Raw genomic sequence first — 22,842 nt, forward strand, 5'->3', positions numbered from 1 at the left:
ATTCAGAGGAAGGGAGAAAACACTGTTCCAGGGTTTGATTTCCACATTAGAGATGTACAGAATGAGTCTTTAGCAGTAGAAGAAGTAAAGATAATAGCAATCACCTAGGTTTTTGTGAAAATTCGTAATGGATGGGAAACCTCACTAAAATGGAGTCAGAGGGTTCAGCAGGAGTAGCACTCATGCCCTAGCACTCATACCTAACTGCAGACTCAACAGGAAGAGACAGACTTGACCTTACAGGCACTTGACCCTGCATGAGGATGGTACTCCACTACTCCACCCAAGGAATAGACGCGTTCCTCATTCTTCTCACCCCACTGCCACCCACGGGTAGCTCCACCAATGAGAAGCCACGACACTTCAAACTCCCCAGTTTACCCCAATGGACTTTTTGTTCTGAACCACCTTCCCAACTTACCCTTTTTCTCCTTAAAAAAGCATGTCTCTCCTTTGTTCCTTAGACTTACCTATGGTTTTGCTTCAGCTTGTTTGTCCCGGATTACAATTTTTTTTATTCCCAAATAAACCCACCTTTTGCTAGTAAAATAACTAGCATATCTATTTTTAAGGTTAACATTTTCTAGGACAACCAAATGAATGTCCATGTACTACTCTTAAACTAGTCATAATATATTTCAAAATATGACATCGAAAGTTAACAAAATAGGTGCTCTTTTTACGACGGTAGAGCAGGGGGAAATATCATGCACTAAGGGCTAGATGTAACGTGCTTTGCTCCTTCAGACAAATAAATTCACCTCTCTAGGTCACACTTCTCACAAATGTAAGATGGGAGTTTGGACCAGATCCTCTATAAGGATCTCTGAAGCTCTAGTCATATCTCACAATACAATTATGTAGGAAAATAAATAATCAAATTAAAATGTTCTCTGGTGATAGAATGATAATAAAGTTTTTTCCTTTAAAATTTTTCAAAATCACAGCTCTAAATTTTGAAAATATGATAAAGATGTTTTGTAACGACAAAAGTGTCATAATTGAAATTTCACTCCTCCTTTCTTAAATTATAATATGTGACATTAAATTTCAACCAAATCAATAATGATGCTCACCGATACTGATATGTCCTCATTTTTTCTCTTAACACTGGAGTCAAACAAGACATTTCTCCCTCGTCTTTCACAGTCTTGATACACAATCAGTCGAATTTGGCTTGGATCAAACTCTGGCAAAGGCCAACTTCAAAGAAAAATAAAGATCCATTAGTTACTCTAATAAATACTCCACATAAATTCCTAGAAATAAAATCTATATAATAAAACCCTAAGCTGTGGTATTGCTATAGAATATATAACAGTTCTTTCTATTAAATACCATCAGTTAGTTTAGGACTAAAAACTCATACGGCAATGACACTTTAGATTAAAAAGTAAAAACAAAAGTTCTAGGAAGTGTATATAAAATATAGTCATCCCATATGAATCTAAAAAATGGTTAACTTAATAAAAATATGTGGCTACACTTAATGTAATGAAAATACAAATTGTTTCATGGCATGGACCCAGGTGGCTTAATGCTAACCCACATTTTTAAACAGTTTTATTCTGATTCTTTATATATAAATGTAAAAACAGAAACAGTTTTCAGATTAAGTAACAGCAGCTAATTACTTATAGAAACAATAACAAGTAAAAAAAAATAAGGAATGACCAAATGGCAGTTGAAATTCTCATATAAAGCTCGTGTGAATAAAAACTGGCTCAATTTCCTTAGAGAACAGTTTTTTATTTTACTTTATTTTACTATTTTATTTTATTTTATTTTATGTTTATTTATTTTGAGAGAGACAGAGAGCATGTGCGCAAGTGGAGGTAGGGGCAGAGAGAGAGGAGAGAAAGAGAACACCAAGCAGGCTCCACATTGACAGGGCTCAAACTCACCAATCGTGAGATCATGACACAAGCCAAAATCAAGTCAGACACTTAACCAACTAAGCCACTCAGGCACCCTGGCAAGTAGACTTTTTCTAAATTCCTATATCCAACTCTTTAGTTCCCATGTTCCTCTGATGAGCCTTTCCAATCAAGCTTTTTTGATGTTTTTAAAGTTTATTTATTTATATTGAGAGAGAGACAGTGTGAGCAGTGGAGGGGCAGAGAAAGAGGGAAACTCTCAAACAGGCTTCACACTCAGCGCTGAGCCTGATGCAAGGCTCAATCCCAGAACCAGAAAATCATGACCTGAGTCGAAATCAAGAGTTGGACACTCAACCGAGCCCCCAGGCACCCCTTAAAATACATATAATAAATAGACAAAATCTAGTAAAACTGATTTTTAGTTTTACTAGCAATTCCGTGCCATGCCATTACACAATAATCTTCATAACAGCACTGTTATGGAAACAATGCAAATGTTCATCAAGAGTAGAATGGATAAACATATTATCGTATACTCAGACTATGAACATATGTATATATTCAGACACAATAAATACAATGAATGAACTTCAACTATAGACAAAAACATAGATCAACCCTGAGTAAAAGAAATTAGACAATGGTATGCTCACACAAAACACACACAGTTACTGTATTTTTCCATTTACACAAAGTTTAAATCAGGTTAAGTTTTACATACAGATGCATATTTAGTTTTTAAAACTATAAGGAAAATGAAGGGATACCTTCAAAAGTTTGAGAGTGGTTACCTCTGGGGATAAGGCTGGAGGTGGTGGTGGTATAACCAGAAAGGTACACACCAGGTAGACTGGGCACTATGTTCTATTTTTAGACTGGACAGTGCTTACATCAATATTCACTCTAGAGTATTAAAAAAAGCCACTTCTTTGGTTTATGTATGTTACATATGCATTCTTTGTCATAATTTAAAAAGATTAAAGAAATGAGTAGATAAGGGAAAAGAGAGAAAAAGAGAAAACAATGAACTGTATGGTAAAGATACCTGTCCAGTGAACTGAATACAATACACCTGATGGGACAGTTGCTAACTGCTATTCCAGGGGCTGTGTGTTGTTACTTAATGTCAGGATGAACGGTCAATTCCTCACAATCCATCAGTTACAACTCGTGACTGGGTTCCTTCACCTCCTTAAGAGAATCATAACACTTAATGCATCTTAAATGACCCATAACTGGCAACATAAAATATCTTCATTCCAAATTCTTGACAGTAAATACAATTTTAATTTTCTCCTGTCTAATCCTTAGTAAACATCTGTATTAAGAACTGATTTACCGGGGTGCCTGAGTGGTTCAGTCAGTTAAGCATCCGACTTTGGCTCAGGTCATGATCTCACGGTTCGTGAGTTCAAGCCCGGCATCGGGCTCTGGACTAACAGCGCAGAGCCTGGGGCCTGCTTCAGATTCTGTGTCTCCCTCTGTCTGCCCCTCCGCTGCTTGCACTCTGTCTCTCGCATTGTCTCAAAAATAAATAAACATTAAAAAAATCTTTTTTAATAAAAATTAAAAAAAAAAAAAAAACTGACTTACCAAACTGTGGCTTGCTGTTATGCAAAGGAAACTATAAAAGAATACACACCAACATATAGGTAAGAGGAAAGAGGTCTTATGGAAACTAGAAAGAACATTTTCGAGAGGAAGAAGAAATACCAGGGCAGTCACTAAAAAGCACCCACTAGTTATAGAACAAAGAAGTCTGTGGGGACCATGGCAAAGACACTTCTAAGGAAGTTCAACAGATTGCAGAGGACTGAAGAATGAATAGGAACAGAGAAAATACCGAATTTAGGACAAATGTCAAGGAAATAAAGAAAGACATGAAATCATGGAGGGACAGCTTTTTTGTTTTTAAAAAGGACACATGTGAACATATTTACATACTGATGACGATGAATATAAAGTGGAAGAGAGATGATGACGGATACAGCAAAGCCTCCAAAGAAGTAGAGTTGGATAGATATAGACTACAGGTGAAAGGATTCACATCAAACAGGAGAAGGGATAATCCATGCACTAGGATGGAAATAAAGGAGGCAAAGACGGACATGCATATAGAAAGAACTGTAAATATAAAGGTAAGATGTTGAGAAAATTCATTCTAACAGCTCTAATTTCTTTGTAAAATAGATGAAGGGAAATAAAAGTTGTAAAATGCAGGAAAAGTAGAGAGTAAAATAGAGAAGAACAGTGATGTGGGAATGAAAACTACGATGACTAGGAAACATAAGGTTTCTGGGAAATTCAGGAAGTCTACATGATGTTCAAGACTATGAATATATACCTGCCACCAACTACACAGTTAAGTCATTTTTTCTAACAAACACTCCTATTCTTGAATTTGGATCAGATTGAGCCAAGGCAAGGATTATGATAGGGAGACAGGACAAAAACAAAGGGGAGCCTGGGAGATAGAACAAAAGACTGACAAAAATATATCTGGAATGATGGACAGTGAAATCTAGGCTCGTTAGGTAAGAAAGTGAGGAGGGGGGAAGCTAACAGATTAGAAGAAAATGAAGGCAGTGAGGTCAAAGTGCTGAAATAATATGAAGAGCTATGGGGGGGAGGCAGGAAGACAAGGACTAGAAAACCATCATCATAGGGTAGAATACTAGACTTAAGACACTAGAGGTTTAAGATATTAACTATTAGAATGAATAGTTCATTCATTCATTCAATACAAATATGTGCCTACCAAGTGCCAAGCACTGGTCAGGGCAAGTTAGGTAAGAACCTGCTGTGGAAGCAAGAAACAGCAAGAGCAAAGTAAAAAAGAAATGGACGTGGTAACTTCAGATAAATAGCTGATGAAATAAATCAAAACAAGGAATCAATAAACTGTGATAGAATGTGGTAGTAAGGAAATGCTATGTGAGTCAGTAAGGTATATTCATTTTTTTTAAGTGCATATCTGGACGAAATGTTCTGAAGAAAATGAAAACTTAGGCTTTGCTAGATGTAGAGTATTCCAACAGAGCTGGAATGAGCAGTGGCCACCATTTCATTCATCCAACACCCTGTGATCTCAAGAAACACAAAGAATAAAATCTAAATTCCTTTGCTTAGATGTAAAAATGACCAAAATCCGGCCCTGATCTACCCTTCCAGACTTCCTTCACGTTACCCATAGTATCAACACAATGATCTCAAAGGTGCAAAGACATACCACACAATTTCACAGTTCCATACCTTTGTATGAGTTACTACCTCCACCTGAAATATCCTCAACCATCTTGGCAAAACTCCCATTCATTCTTAAAGATCTAGCTTAAATGTCACCTCTGTGGAGGTAACCGGTCAGTTACGCATCCAGCTCTTGATCTCAGCTCAGCTCAGGTCATGATCTCACAGTTCTTGAGTTCAAGCCCTACAATGGGATGTGTGCTGATGGCGCAGAGCCTGCTTGGGATTCTGTTTCTCCTTTTCTCTGCCCCTCCCCTGCTTGGGATTCTGTTTCTCCTTTTCTCTGCCCCTCCCTCGCTTGGGCTCTCTCTCTCAAAATAAATAAACTTGAATAAATAAATAAATAAATAAATAAATAAATAAATAAATAATGAAAGATTGATAAAATGGACAAGATCAAAATTTAAAACGTGCATATCGAAAGAGAGTTAAAAAAAAAAAAAGGCCAGCCATAAACTGGAAGAAAGTATTTCAAATGTATATAACTGAGGAAAGGATTTGTATACAAAGAACTCCTACAAAGCAATAAAATAATCCAATTTTAAAATGGGATCACAAGACTGGAGCATTTTACATAAGTATGTATGTGAATAATGAATGATCAAAAGCACATGGAAAAGATGCTATCAGTACCAATCATTAGAGAAATGCAACTTAGAACCCTCCACAGCTACTAAAATAGCTAATATTAAAAGGACTAATACACCAGTTGATGGTAAGAATACGAAGCACTTGGAATTCTCATACACTGTTAGTAAGAGCATAAAAGGAGACAACCATTTGGTAAAATTACTTGGCAGCTATGACCCAGCAATTATTCTCATAGTACTTGACAAGAGAAATAAAAATTTATGTTCCCAAAAATGCCCCCTCCGGTTTTATTCATCATAGCAAAAAAACTGGGAACAGCATAAATGATCATTAATGGGAGAATGAATAAACAACCTAGAATGTACATTTCTACAAAGAAATACCACTCCAAAATAACGAGCAATGAGCCACTGATAACACAGTAACATAGATGAACCCTAAAAACATTGTTAAGTGAAAAAATCCAGACACAGAAGCATACATATTGTTGTTGTTGTTTTTTAACATTTATTTATTTTTGAGAAGCAGAGACAGAGCATGAGCAGGGGAGGGGCAGAGAGAGGAGACAAAATCTGAAGCAGGCCCCAGGCTCTGAGCAATCAGCATAGAGTCCAATGTGGGGCGCAAATTTACAAGCCAAGAGATCATGTCCTGAGCCAATTGAGCCACCCAGCTGCTCCAGAAGCATACATACATATTGTTAATTTCATGTATATGTAGTTCTAGAACAGATAAAACTCATCCATGCTGAGAGAAACCCAAACAGTGGTTGGTCAGAGGTGGAGGGAGCAAGGGGGAATGGACTAGAAAAGTGCATGAAGGAACTTTACGGAGTAACTGAAATATTCTAGATCTTGATTGGGGTTTTAGTTAAACAGGTATATGTATACATTTTTCAAAATTAATCACATTATACACTTAGAATTATGTGTACTTTATGTAAATTTTTAAAAAGAGGATTAAAAAATAATAAAAATAAATTTGAAAATTAAAGAGGATTGTAGGGAGAAAAAACAACACTGTATGTAACCAAACTATGTATTTACATTACAGACTTCTCATTAAAACAGAGATATTAAACATTTACCACACTAAAAGCACAATGCCAGGTGCTGGGAATATATCTGTTGTCACATTCTTTATCTATGTATTCTTTCACTGACTTAAAAGCATTCATTAAGCATGAAAGGAAAAGATAACTATACCATGAGAAGGTTCATAGTCTAATAGAAAAATAATCAATTTATCAATCTGATATAGTCTATGACTGAGGCAAACTTAAAATCTAGTCAAGACATTTGCATAGGGAGGTCAGTAAGGACTCACTAAAAATTAATAGTAAATGATACACAATAAATAATAAAATTTAACACACATTATCTATTATATACCAACTACTGTTCTAAGTGCATTACATGTGTTGATTCATTTAATCTTCACATTAATTCATTTGATCTTCGTAACAACTCTATTCCTATTTTATAGGTAAGAAAACTAAGGCAGGGAGAGATTAAGTAACTTGCCCAAAATGACATAGCTACCTACTAAAAATAGCAATGCTGGGTTTAGATTCCAAGTAGTATGTCTGTGGAGTACAGGATCTTAACGATTATTCTGTACTATAGATTAAGCAGGAAGTACTACTTAAAGCTAACCATTCTCTTCACTGAAAGAAGAAAACAGCATGTGTTGTAATTCTTAGTGACTGTAGCTCAGGAGCATGCAGTGAAGCAACAAGCAAACTACAAAGGCAGGCTGGAGCCAGATCACTCAGAAGCACTTCACAGAAACAGAAACACAAAAGAACCTGATCATTCAGGCAGTGAATAAACAAGGGTGTCAAACAGGTGAAAAGATCATTTGTGCATTTCAGAAAATCACATTGACAGAAAATCACACTGAGAAGTGACTAGAATGGGAGGTCTAGAGGTAAGATAAACTTAACAAAACAACAGCACTGAAGACAGAAAGAAAGGGACAGAGTTAGTTATTATTTAGGAGACAGACATGACCTGAGAGACTGTATATGAAGAGTGAGGAAAGAGAATGGCTGACTCTCAGGTTTCCAATTTGATGAAAACAGGTATCATTAACCAAGGTGGAGAATACAGGGGGAAAGCAAGTTTGGGATAAGGGCATAAACAGACTGAGTTTGGAGAGTCTGAAACACAGCTGCAGAAAAGTGTTCAAGAGACTGATGAAAAAATGGTCTGGAGCGTAGGAAGAAAGCTGAGACTAGAGTTTTGGACAAAGGAATTACTGACACGTGTTGGTACTGAAATTATTCAGGAAGAACATATTAGTTGAAAAGAGAAAACAAAGTGAAGGACCAATAAACTAGAATTTTAGGACACGGCAATAATTAAAGGACAGGTAGAAAAAAAGCAGAGAAGCCAGGGAAGATCAGTAAAGACAGACCACTAGAGAGAAAAAAGAAAACCCATGGTAAGAGGTTATTTCGAAAGTCAAGGAAGATCTAAAAAAAAAAAAAAAAGAAAAAAAAAAGTCAAGAATATTAAGATAAAGGAATACTGTACAGTACCAAAAGCCAAATTTATAAAGGCTAAAAGCGCCCATGGGATTTGTCAATTTGGGGGTCTTTGGTACTCTTGCAAGAACGCTTTCAGTGGAAAAGTGCGATGGGGTGGGGGTAATCACACAGCAATGGCAATGGAATGAAGGGAAAAGAGCTGAGACAATTAAGATAGTAAGTATGTGTGCTATTTGCAAAGGTTTCCCTGTGAAAAGGGAAGAGATAGGAATAACGTGCACATATAATTCACCACATACACTGCAGAGTTTTAAATGTAAAGGAAGATCCTAAACACACAGGAGTAAACTGAGATTATCTTGGCAACCAAAGTCTATAGTCACCCCAAACAGGTAGGTGAAGTAGGGGCACCTGGGTGGCTCAGTCAGTTGAGCGTCTGACTTCGGCTCAGGTCATAATCTCACATTTTGCGGGTTCGAGCCCCGCATCAGGCTCTGTGCTGACCGCTTGCTCAAAGCCTGGAGCCTGCTTCGGATGCTGTGTCTCCTTCTCTCTATGCCCCTCCCCCGCTCACGCTTTGTCTCATTCTATTTCTCAAAAATAAACAAATGTAAAAAAAAAAATTAAAAAAAAAAAGAAAAAGAGGTGAAGCTACAAGAGGCTTTTTTTAAAAGAAAAAAATGTAGACAGATCTTCATATATCTTTTACACGCATATATATATTCTTTTATTTTATCTACCTATCTTTATATCTAAAAAGGGTATACACCTAAATGTATGTATTTCCAAATTTATGAGAAGGTAGCAGGGAAACAGTTTAAAAAAGCAACCAGAGAAAACTGTTGGACTAAGATTCCAAACAAATTAGGACACAGTATCCTGGGTAAGGCTAATGAACTACAAAGTACACTTACTGAGGCAAGCAAAAAGGATCTACAAATGAAAATTACTGCAGATAGGTTTTCAGGTTGAAGAGACTAGAAACTAAGCATTTGTACTGATCACTTCTGTTTTTTCTAAAAAGTAGAAGTCAAGCACGTACCTAAATATATATGAGATAGATGTGTGGCCTGAACTGGGGTATAGCGTTTGAGAGATAAAGGTCTGACAAAGTCATCAAAAAAAAAAAAAAAAGAAAGAAAAAAAAGCAGGGGGTGGGGTGGGGTGGGGTGGGGTAGTGCTAACCTAAGAAAAGCATAAGCCAAAGCACTATCAAGCCAGCTGAGCTAAAAACTATAAATCTGTGATAGGACTAATTTTTTCAACTATCACAAGTTAACCTAGGTACGGAAGGGGCAAAAGTAGACAATGGATTTAACAGGAAATCTTCTGAGTAGCTCCAACGGAAAACCAGGGGCAAGGCTGTTAAGAGTGATATTGAGAAAGAAATTCTGGACACATGGTCAGGATGGAGGTGATGGAAGGAAAACAAAACAAAACAAAACAAAAAAACAGTAGTCTCAATGAAGTTAGAGAGCAAATTTATATGAGAGATCAAAGGACATGAAGTTGTGGTCAGAATAGGAGCATCCCAAAAAGAGAGTAGAGTCAGTACATACTTAGGCTCAAGGCATAGCTAAGAACAGATCAAGGTAGACAGTAGGAGAAGGAGAGTAAGAGAAGATAACTGTGAAGTCAGAATGTTAGATGTGTGGATTGCCCAAGACGATGGTGCAAAGTGATCAGGAAAGAAACGCTATCACCTAAATGTCAAAGTTCTTGAAGAATACGAGAGAGCCATCTGGTAGAAGGTCAGCAGTGGATGCCATCAATAAAATAGAGCAAAGTGTGTTCTTATGGCAAAGGCCTCAGAAAAGAAGAGGTTTTCATGAGAGGACAAGAACAATCTGCCAGCAATAATACGGGCCAAGTTCCTACAGCCAGTATTGGGTAGTGTGTGGAAAAATAAACATCCCATACTGAAAGGGCAAAAGGAGGAATTACGGCCCATGATAACAAAAATGTGGAGAAATTGCAAAGAAAATGAAAACACAAAGAAGGAATTCTAAATGGTGCAGAGAAAAGGCAGCATAGGCATTAATGGATGGGGAAGGGAATGATGGGGACGTGAAGAAGGCTCAATACCTGCAGGGCTCAGACTGTGGGATATGCCTGAATAAGAACAGAGATGTAAATAACACAGCTTTATATTTAAATAGAAATCTTGTGTGAAGTTGTTTTGACAACAGAAGGTCTTACAGTCATTCACTGTTTAAAAAAAAAAAATGTCTGATCAAGTTATCTGGAATGAGGGGCACCTACTTGGCTCAGCTGGTGAGCCTCTGACTTTGGCTCTTAAGTCATGATCTCACAGTTCATGAGGTCCAGCCCCACAATGGGCTCTGTGTTGACAGCTCTGACGCTGGAGCCTGCTTTGAATTCTGTGTCTCCCTCTCTCTCTCTGCCCCTCCCCGACTCATGCTATTCCTCTCTCTCTCAAAAATAGGTAAACGTTAAAAAAAAAAAATTTTTTTTAACTTAGTCTGGAAAGAGATGGGGCGCCTGGGTGGCTCAGTCAGTTGAGCATCCGACTTCGGCTCAGGTCATGATCTCACAGTTTGTGGGTTCGAGCCCCACATCAGGCTCTGTGCTGACAGCTTGCTCAGAGCCTGCAGCCTGCTTCAGATTCTGTGTCTCCTTCTCTCTCTCTCTGCCCCTCCCCCGTTCATGCTCTGTCTCTGTCTCTCCAAAATAAATAAATGTTAAAAAAATTTTTTTTTAAGTTATCTGGAAAGAGATCTGTGACTTAGAAGACTAAATACCTGAAATGGAGAGGGTTTACTGACAGAGTTATGATTTCCCTTATCCTATAATAGAAACAAGTTGTGAATCCTGAAATTTATAGACACGCCAAACTGAAATTGACTAAATTGATCTGTTACCAAAAAGGTGCCTGACGAATTAATTCTATTTGAAACATACTTGAAGAACATATTAAATATGATAACCCCAAAGTGACTCCTTTAATAGGCAAATAATTGTAAACAGTTAACAGTAATCTTAAATTTATTCAGTTTTCAAATGAAAAATAAAAGAGAAGCATAAATGACCTACCTAACATCACTGTTCTGGTGAGGCTATCTGGCCTCCCCCATTCCATTCACACCCACCTCTATCTTCCACTGGCATTCACTTCTACTCAGCACGCAAACAGTATGGCATGATCCTTTATTATACCAAAACCTAATCTTTGATATCTAATCGACTATGCTTTCTACTTCACCTTGTTGCCTCTTTTTATCAAAATTTAACTGAGGCCTTAACTAAGTCAAATCATTAACAGTGATAAGCACACCATTCACAAAAGTTATTTGTAACTTCTGCTATAGCAAAACTTTCCTCAGTATTAGGCTACTGTGTTCAACTTAATATTAATTTAAACATTAGTAAGAAAACTACTCGATAAACCACAAACTATTTTAAGACTCTACACAGATGTTATTTATAGTTTATGTTAGCTTATCTGCTCTGCATGTTTTTTATCTAACACTTTCAAAGAATGCTAACAGAAAATAAACATGCTAGAAGAGGCACCTCCCTTAACACACTGACACTGCTAAATCATGCATTCTCGATGGGAGCAAGATGGCTTCCCAAGAGGAGACAAAACAATCTTAAAGGCTCCTTAGGGGGGGAACAATAAAGGTAAAAAAAAAAGATTGAGAAACATCAGGCTAAATGTTAGTTTGTATCTCAACACATTTAATGATTGTCACACTTAGATGTAACATCTAAATATTTTACTTTTTCTTTCCTATTTGACCAACTCTTTTGCCTCAACAATTAAATTTCATGCACTTGTAGATAAACACCACCTAGTCTTCTCTTCCTCTACTCCTACTTACATTTGATCATCCAGATATTTTCACTTTTTCTTAAAATCAAAGTGTCTGGAATAATCTCTTACTACAGAGTATATGTATCAGACATGATAAGTTCATTTATTCAATAATCATTTGCAATGCCTAGTATGGAAATGGTACTGTTAGTTGTTCTTTCCTGGGCCTTATCCATCAATGTGGTCTCACTGAAATGGAAACATGGATGGTGATGCAAACACTAAGCAACAATTAAAATCTTACACTCTTACAAGACATAGAGAGAGAAGGGAGCCAAGTACCTATACATGAGGAATCAGAGAAATTGCCCCCAATACTAGCAAACATTCTGAGTTTGGTTAAAAAAAAAAAAAAAAGAATTGCTGTAGAAAGAAGTGAAGAATGGATGAAGGGAAGGAGGGAGAAAGAGAAGAATGCTAAACTAGGCTACAAAAGATAATCAAAAATCTTTCTCAACATAACAACGTGGCAAGAAGTGGTCACCATCAGAACCCCAAAGCACAATAGCCAAAAAGCACCATATTCAATTAGAGAAAGATATTCTGTACATGGAGCAGGTGACCTGAGTTTTTGAAAACCTGTAGACAGATTGTGCTTTACAGAAATCTGCTGCCAATTAGTCAATGTTCAATAAAATAACATTCACCATTCCCTCTAAAACACAGTGACCAGCAAAGAACTGGCAACTGAATGCATATTTAGGTCAAGCTAAAAATAAAATGTCACAACAAGTATAGTTTTTTAAATTCCTCACTCCAATTAACTTTTTCTTTTAATCTGGAAGTTCCAACTATATCAGATAACAGAGCACCTTATTTTCCTTTCGATATATATTTACTGTGAATTAAAAAAAATAACAATAGTGAACATATGGGTCTGTATGAGCAATTCCCAATAATTTCTAGTAAAAGGACACAATTTTAATATTTTAAAAAATTTGGTATCCAGTAACTGAGAAAATATGAATAAAGGCTACTATGAACTCAGTACAGTATTAATCAAAAGAACATCTATATACTTGTGCAAAACGAAACTACATATTCAACAGTTATTTATTCAGTTTACAGATAGTTTATATAAAATGTGTTTATAAAGTCAAGGACCTAATTCAATAAATCTACTACAACTCAGGGGTTGAAACACCTAATATCAGGATATATACAAAATTAAACAAATCACATACAGGATTACAGGAACCATAAAATACATGTGAAAATTACACTGTACAAAGTTTTAAAAGTATGGAAAAAAGATAAAATATAAATCACCGTCAGAGTATCACTACATTTCTGCTAGGAGTCACACATTAAAGAATTGTTTAAAGTACATTTTCTTAAGAAAGTAGGATTATCAGTAATAAGGCATCATTATTATACAAATTCTGCTTTTCAAGAGAATTAAAAAGAATTTTTTTTTAATGTTTGTTTATTTTAGAGAGAGAGAGAGACAGAGAGAGCACTAGCAGGGAAGGGGCAGAGAGAGGCGTTGTGGGGGGGGGGAGGGGGGCACAGAATCTGAAGCAGGCTCCAGGCTCTGAGCTGTCAGCACAGAGCCTGACCCAGGCCTCGAACTCATGAGCTATGAGAACAAGACCTAAGCTGAAGTCTGACACTAACCAAGTGAGCCACCCAGCCGCTCCACTTTTCAGTACAATTTAAACTCATTTTGTAAACAGTGAAAATTCCTCCCACATTGATAACTTGCTAATCACAAATTTTAGTTTATATATTATTTTGGTTTTTCTTGTTTCAGTTTCTTACTAAGTACTATGAGATGATGAGAGAGATAAGGAATATAATGTACCTTCAATTAATTTCCTTAACAAGCAAGTGAATGAATGGCTGTATCAGAAAGTACCATTTCAATTCAAGAAGCTAATTTTTTTTTTAATTCTAATATAGTTAACACAGAGTGTTAATTAGTTTCAGGTGTACAATATAGCAATTCAACAATTCCATACAACACCCAGTGCTCGTTACAAGTGCACTCCTTAATCCCCATCACCTATTCCACCCAGGAAAATGTATGTTTCTAATTATTTCTCTTTCTAAGAAACTGAAATTCTCTAACCTGACAGAAAAATAATCCCATGATTTATATGTTAATCTCAGTTCAAAGAAATCAGTTATCAGTTTAGGCCTTTTCCTATCCAAAAAAATCTTAATTTTTATATAAGCTGTTTATATCCAAGTATTTCTCTCCAATTACGTTTAATAAACTAAAAATTATAATAACACTAGATAACCTTTAATCTGTTTATCTTATCATTGAAGTCACAATGAATTCAATTATACCTAGAATATTGATGAAATCCTAATGTTGTCATTTACATTTTAATGAAAAGTATAGTCAGCTAATTGGCTGTAGGGTTACTATTATTTTATCAAACTAGGCATTTACTAGTTTGTGAAAAATAATATAAAAATATATACTATATATAAAGTAAAATAAATATTTTATATGTAACATAAAGTAAAAATATAAATATTACTACGCATAAAGTAAAAATATAACCGGTTACCAGCATTAAAGATCCCCAAATCCATTTATACCTACCCACTAATCTAACATGTATAAAGTCACATGCATGAAGTTAAAATTTTACAAAAAGTATTTCAAAGTAAACAAATTAATAATCTACAATATAAATTCTTGTTGAAATGGAACTCAGCAAGAGTAAATTTCTATAAGAGGATATCATATATCACATCTACTGTAAGAGTTCCTTAACATTTTTCAGCATCACATACGCCTAATTGAAATATACCTGACTTAGGTGGTTTTTAACTCTCTGACATTAATCTGTATACCTGAGAAATTAAGAACCCGTAGTGGAACCCCAAAAGAATGTTAAAATGAGTTAAATAATTCAAAGGGCCAGTATCCAAGTTGTTAACTGAGTTACACATATTGAAAAAATACTTTAAAACTTCATAGTAGGATTCATTTAAAATATAAAAACAATGTACCTTAGTCTAAATTCACTGCTAATTCAGATTATTTAACTCCAGTCATAAATGACTAATTGGGACACGTAAGATGTTCACAGCATAAAAAACATTACCAGAAAACTTCAGCCCCATGTCATTAAAATTAAAGAATAATATTAACTATAAAAATAAGATTATAAAAAATAGATTATGATTAATAAATTAATACAATATCAATTTTAATTTAAATTTTACTTATATATGTATATGAAATACAAACACAATAGCAAACTGCTTTTCAAATATCTGTAATAATTGCTCCTATGTAAACATGAGAAAAAAGAGCAGTGAATGACCGAGTAAGACACATATACATCAATGATCAATATACAGTACTTATAAATTATACATTTAAAATAATGAAAACCATCTGCTTAAAACATTCTCAAGAAGTCCTTCTAATTAAATTTATCATCACAATTTTAATCTACTTTTCATAAAATAAGTATATCTAAAAGTCTCAGCATTTAAATTTTTGCTTCAGATATTTTGAAGCAAACTTATCACCAAATTTATAACTAGATTTAGGATGACTCTGAGGTACAACATTTGAAAATAACATCTGAAGTTAAACTGTACATTAGTGGCATTTCTGTTTCTCTTACACAGTTCCACTTTTCAAAATCCCTAAAAACTCCAGTTATGCACAACTGCCAACTCAGGTTAATAATAGCAATGAACCATATTCATTTGAAACCACAAGACTGTCAGGTGACATACCAAGAAGTCTGAATTTAACTCAAATAAAAGCTTCTCCATGCTGCAATGAAAAAGGCTTAATCCTAGCAACAGAACCATGCGCGAACGAGAGTCTTTGGGAAATCTATTGCCCATGACAAAAGTCTATTTTTGCATAAGTCTTCAACTTTTCAGTCCTACCATTTCACAACTAGGATCCTATTCTTTTGTTGCACTGAAGACTCTGAGATTTTTAGAGAAGCATATTATGACTACATTTCAATTCCTTTATGTCTTCTATAAATACATAATTAAAGAAAATCAACCTAAGTATTGTGTCAACTAAGTGCTTCCCTGGCAGCTGCTGCAGCCTAGGAATGCTGATTTTTTTTTTAAGGGCGCTTTAACTCAACAATAGCTGGTCTGCGCAGAGGCAACCATGGCTAGTTTCCAGCAATTCAACAATCCCCATCTATAAGGAACTTAGACTAATCTAATAAACAAGAAAACAGAATAGCTCCTTTTTAACTTCTCTGTGTCCCAACTCTGCCATTTCAGACAAGCACATACACACATTCTTGGAAGCCACACCAAGCTTGTATTCTACCCAGATGACAAGCAACTGGAAAAGCAAGCCCTGATGATCACAGCAGCGGTCACATGTAAACTGGCTCATTAATCTGAACGCCGTGTTGAATTCAGACAGACAAGTCTAGCACAAAATATGACCTCTGAGTTTATAAAGTTTATATTTATAAGATTATTCATTTAAAATATAAAAATAAAAATATATTTTTTATATACTTCAATAAAACTACCATGTCACATTACTTGGTTGGTTTTGAAATAGAGATATTTCAGCTTGCTTTAAAAACAGTCTTTCACCGGGTTTGTATTTTAACATATATAAGCATGTTCTTTCAGAAAAAGCAAAGAGACCATCCGTGTATTATGCTGATATGACTACTGCAGTAACACAAATGCCTTAATACAATAAGCTATTAATCCACAACCTAATGGGCAATATGCTAAGACCAAGAATCATTCCCCACATCTAACATGGCAGAAACAAAAGAACGGGCTCTGAATCAGCCTAACTTAGATTTAAATCTCAACTCTGCCACATAGGGGCTGAATGTGATCTTAGAAAATGCCTTAACTTCTCTGGTCCTCAGAATGCCCATCTGTAAGACAGGACTATCTCTATGATTAGTACAGGCATTGTGTTTTATCTCTTTAACACTTAAAACAGTGTGCCACACATATCTAGAATTCAGTGACATTTGCTGAATTACTAACATGCTGCTAGAACTACCTGTCTCTTCCAAGTACATTGTCTTTTGTCTCGACTGTAAAGACTCTAACTTTTCTTTATTTTAATTGTAATACTTTATAATTAATTCTAACAATCCTGGTACTTGTTGAGATATATAAATATCTGCCACAGTGGTACTAGCAATTTCTCCACAATTCATTAGGCAGAAACTTAAAGTCCATCTTTCATCTTTGGGGGCATGGGACAGATGAGTAATTTCTATATCATCTGCTCAATTTTGTTGGGAACCTAAATCACAGCATAATGTATAGAGATGCTAAATCACTGTGTTATATGCCTGAAACTAATGCAGCATTGTGTCAACTACACTCAAATGAAAAAAAAAATTTTTTTAATAAAAAATAAAAAATCCATCTTTGATTGTTCAAGTTAGAAACCTGCATACAGACACAAAAGCAAATTGAATGATTCACAAGGTCTAACAGATCTAAGGTTTCACACGTCATTCATAACAGGCCTGTAATGCAAATCTGGGTTTATTATAATCACATGTAATACAAGCATGTTTACTTTACCACTAAATGTATTAAAGGGGAAAAAAATAGAAACAACTATTATGCCCGTCAATAGGAGACTTGATAAGTAAACTGCACTACATTCATTCGGTAGAATACTGTACAAGAATGTAAAAGGATGAAACAGAGCTCTATACAAAGATCTCCAAGGTAATTACTACATGAAGACAAACAAGGCTCAAAACAGTATGTATACCATCATAGTGAATGCAAATAAACATAAACATAATATTCTCGTAGGTACATTAAAGCAAAATAAGATAAAGTAAGATTTTCAAGTAAGATAAATATGAAACTCAATACAAAGATACACAAGCACCTGTTAAAAAAAAAAAAGTGATCCCCCCAGGAAATAAAAGTAGAAAGTGGAAAAAGGAAGGAAGACACTTATTTTCAAATTATGTTCTTTACCTCTAATCGGGTACCAAAAGTTTACGTTCATTTCAATAAGCACTTCTTTGACTCCCCAAGACACCTTCTTGTCTAAGAAATACCAAATAGCTTGATAACCATCATAATCTTACAGAAAGACATGATCTGTTTTTCCACTGAAGAACTCGTCAGAGAAAGCTTGATAGCCACTTGCTCAAAAACCAGCATAGTGTCACAAAACAAAGAAAAAAAATGGAAGAAAAAGGAAGTGTTCCAAAACAGGAAAGCCAGTGGGTGAATTAGCTTATTTCTCTAATGTCAACCTACTAAAGTATTTTTACCTAGAGGCTCAAACCAAAAATGCAGAAGTTACCAACTCTTATTTATTCTACCTCCGAAATGTCTCACGTCAGACCACCACCCCAAACACACTGGCACCATCCTTATGTGAGCTACCGCATCTAACTACTTAAAATAGTCTCCCAACCTCTACTTCTGCCCCCCTCCAGTTTACTCTCCACAGTGTAGCCAGAGTGGGAAAAATCTCCATAGCATAATTGTCTTCTTCCCCCCAACAGAAAGCCCTAAGCTATCAACGTAGTGGATATACAGTGGATATACCACTGTACATCCCCTATCTTGGTACTTAACAGACTACTGTCGTAATTTCCTGTTTATTGTCTCCATTTTTATCAGACCATAAGCCCTGTGAGGACAGGACCATACTTCTCTCTTGCACACAAGTATATTCCACTGTCTAGCACTATGGATGATAGTAGCTTGGCAATAAGTCAAAACTATTTTCTGATGACATTTCTTATCTTGAGATTAATGTTAAGAAAACACTACCATAGGATCTTGGTAGCTTTTTTTAATGAGAATGAAATAAAAACATCCCTTTCAGTACCTACTTGCTCATACTTACTCTGAGGTACATAGTTATTTCAAGGGGTAATGCATTCACTCTTTCCCCCAATTCTTTATCCGCAAAAAAGAGAATAATCATTGTAAGTACAATATAAACTGGTTATATACACAGTCCTCTTTTCTCTTTTCCTCCAAGATCAGTTTGGGAAAGAGGGTGTCCAGGTCACAAATATTAGGCAGACTTTATGGGAAGCTATGAGAACATTTAACTGTATATCCCCTTTCTTTCCCTTAATTTTCTTTCTCAGTGCTGATCGAATTTTAATGTGTAAATCTTTTACAAAGAGTATTTAAAATATTTATAACTCACAGAACCTGGCCTCTAATCTTCATGAGGTTTGAACATCATTTAAGCTTTTTAAATCTCTATTTGCTCATCCACAAAATGATTAATAAAATTCCGCTCCTCAACCAACCTCAATCACAGACAGACTTGTTGTTGGGAGAATCAAATAAAAAGCGTGAGAGCAATCTACAAACTATTACTTCCATTTCTGTCTACTTGCGGACAGGGCATTCATTCTATAAGAAACCTAGAAAACTACCATGAATAAAGCCAGAGAACAGTGGGTAGAAAAGATTTAATATGGCAGGCCTAAGACTGCTATCCTTAGAAAGGCATGTTTGCAACATTAGCCTTTGGCTGGCATCTGTGAACTTGACAGGTAAACAGTTCCCTACCCTGACATGAAACGTTCCCTCACTGGTAAGTGTAGCTTACTATGACTAACCTGTACAATGTGGGTTATGCTGAAAACTTGCTTTTCTTCTGGGAATCTGGATTTTGATCCATGCTACTCAGAGGTACCTATATGCCCAGTCCCCAATAAAAACCTTAGGCACTACCTGATCAGTCCCCAGTAATAATACATAACAGCTATAGGATTTAAAAGCATCTTGTGTGACTCCACTGGAAAAGAACACTTGAAAGAGTACACCTGATTTCCTCTGGACCTTGTTCCATGGGCCTTTTCCTTTGCTGATTTGTACAAACTTTGTATCTTTTCGCTGTAACAAATTTGAGCTCTAGTATGACCATATAACCAGTTCTGTGAGTTCTTCCAGTGAATCACCAAGGCTGGGGGTGGTCTTGTAGTACCACAACACAATAAAAAAATGTACTCATGGAATAAGTAGTATGCATGTCTGTAAAGGGCATTAAGCTTGCAGTATGAAAACAAAAGTAGTGCTACTTTACCCAGTATTATTTAAAAACAAAAGCAAAAAAAAAAATTTTGCTCAGTTATGCAATAAATGTTTTCATCCTATCCTGTCCCTCTAGTTACACAAGCCCTCCACTTTACTAATTCTAGTACACATGCCTTCTGATTGAGCTAGAATCTCTGCAGCCTGGCACTTCAATGTTCCCTTTACCACTACCTACATTTTCCCAGATTCCATACTTTCTACTCTTGGCTATTTTCTAATCCTGAATCCCTACCACCACCAGATTCCCCACCATAAACTTGCTTTCTCAACTGAAGAGACTTGCTACAGGAAAACAGAAACTGTACAGTGATCTAATGAACCACTGCCGTGGCATAGCACACCTCAAACTTATCTCTTACTCATTATGTAAATATTCCACGTTTACTGCTACAATTGTTATCTGACACCATTAAAAGTTCATCATTATATCCCAAAATCTCTACAGCCATTCAAATTGAAAACTAAAATAAGACTGTAGTTAACCGTTCCCTGGAGTTTCCTTTCTCCCTTCCTTCCTTTTAATAACATACCTACCAGAGTTTTCGGATGCACGAGGCTACCTATCTAGACACTGATTTCCCAGTTTCCCTTGCATCTAAGTGTGGTCATACTACTATATTCAAGTTAATGGAATACAACAGGAATTGATGTGTGCAATTTCTAGGTCATCTCCTGAAATACCAAATGCTTTTCCTTCTCTCCTTACCCCTTTCCTGATAGCTAGGAGACAACAATAACTAGCACAGTCTCTTGGGACTCAGGAAGGGAAGTCACATGTTAAAGATGGCAGAGCTGTCCTAGCTAACCTACCAGTGTGGAACACAAATTGACTTCACACAACTACACTGATAACCTACCAAGAATTACCTATCCAGTTTTGTTTTGTTTTTTTTTAATGTAAGAAAGAAACAATTTTATCTTATTTTACTGTATCTTGTAGACTCTGTTACAAGCTTGGCTTACACCCTGATACATAGCTATACCACTTTGGGTTTGAGCCTCACTTCTTAGGCAAATTGTTTTCCCTTTCTGAGGTCAAAATCCATAGAAGACCAACTTCAACTCTGAATTTATTATTGGTATACATTGCTCTGACTTCTGTCAAACCTGACTTTTTATTAACAGTGCAATGCATAAGATACATCACTATGCTACATTTCAGGAGCAAAAATTTACAGAGCAAGCTTCATTATACATAACCCCGCATTAAAAATGAGATAGTCTTAGGATGCTTAATAGAAATCTTAAACACATAAATTCAAATAAACACACTTTATGGGAAGGAATTCAGCACAGTAGTTAAATGATTTTAAAAGCAGAGAGACCAAGGTATAAAATCCCAGCTCTGTCATTTATTGCTGTATTGGTAAATATTACAACTATCAGTGTAAATAACAATACTTATTTCATTCTTGTGTAAGGATTTAGAGGAGCTTAATTTAGTACAAAGCATTTGGCACAATTCCTAGCATGCTATAAATATACAATAAAAGATAGCTATTATTAACTGACAAACTACACTTTACTCACTGAACACACCTACACTGGAGATGTATTTTGCGCCAGGCACAACACTAAGCTTAAGATATAAAAATATACATAATCATTCTATGCTACAGAAATATTAGCATTGAAAATATCTGTTTTTATTACTATTATAAGTAAAAGTGAAAACAAAGGCTTCTGTAGAGGTAAAAACAGCCATCTCAGCCCTGGAAGAGCCTATAATATAATTAAGAAGACAGGGTATATACCAAAATATCAATCATTTACAAAATGGAGTTTACAATATAAGATACATTCTACAGTTTTTAGAAATTTATACACTTGAGGGGGCAGGGTGATATCAAGAGACAGACACAGCACTGACCAGAACTTACAAGATCAGAGTAAAATATAAGCAGCAGGGTCAAAGACTTACTAAACCCAAGGACTGTGCATAATTTGGAAAATAAGGGTAGAAAGGTAAAATTCACCCACCAAAAATCTCACATATAAGAATTCTAAAACTTTCAGATATGACCAAAAAACACAAAACCCAGGAATATCACACATTCTTTAGCAAGTGAGTAACACAATTTAGGTGCTGTTAAAAATGTAACAGAGAGGGGGTGCCTGGATAGCTGAGTCGGTTAACCATCCCACCCTGGATTTCTTCGGTTCAGGTCATGATTTCAAAGGTTCCTGGGAATGAGCCCCAGCCCCTCACTAGGCTCTGCGCTGTGAGCATAGAGCCTGTTTAGGATTCTCTCTCCCTGTCTCTCTCTGCCCCTCTCCCACACACGTGCACATGCTCTCCCTTGCTCTCTCAAAATAAATAAACTTAAAAAAAGATGTAACAGAGAGAACCAACCTGAAATTACCAATACTGGGCCTAGAATGGTGGAAATGGCAATGGTGAAAAAGGGATTTAAGAAAGCAAGAATGAAGGGCACCTGGGTGGCTCGGTTGGTTAAGCCTACAACTTTGGCTGAAGTCATGATCTCATGGTTTGTAATTTCAAGCCCTGCATCCAGCTCTGCACTGACAGTGCAGAGCCTGCTTGGGATTCTCTCTCTCTCCGCCCCTACCCTACTTGTGCTCTCTCTCAAAACAAATAAATAAACCTAAAAAAAACAAAAACAAAAAAAAAAAAACAAAAACAAGAATGAAAAAGGTTTAGTGGATAATTAAATATAATATACTAGTGCACATAACAGTGCAATGCATAAGATATATCACTATGCTACATTTCAGGAGCAAAAATTTACAGAGCAAGCTTCATTATA

General features: G+C 35.9%; 1 protein-coding gene across 1 annotated transcript in view; it reads right to left on the reverse strand.

The window, feature by feature from the left end:
- Nucleotides 1–22,842, reverse strand: part of FNIP1 (folliculin interacting protein 1) — a 148,909-nt gene that overhangs the window by 86,049 nt on the left and 40,018 nt on the right. Inside the window, exon 2 of the mRNA XM_047084294.1 lies at nucleotides 1,077–1,203. Within this exon, the coding sequence (XP_046940250.1) occupies nucleotides 1,077–1,203 (127 nt within the window). The remainder of the gene's footprint in view (nucleotides 1–1,076; nucleotides 1,204–22,842) is intronic.

The sequence above is a fragment of the Lynx rufus genome, unplaced genomic scaffold (genome assembly GCF_022079265.1).
Source record: "Lynx rufus isolate CCGP_SWC_20201006 ecotype Redwood Valley unplaced genomic scaffold, mLynRuf1.p SCAF_1, whole genome shotgun sequence".
NCBI classification, from domain to species: domain Eukaryota; kingdom Metazoa; phylum Chordata; class Mammalia; order Carnivora; family Felidae; genus Lynx; species Lynx rufus.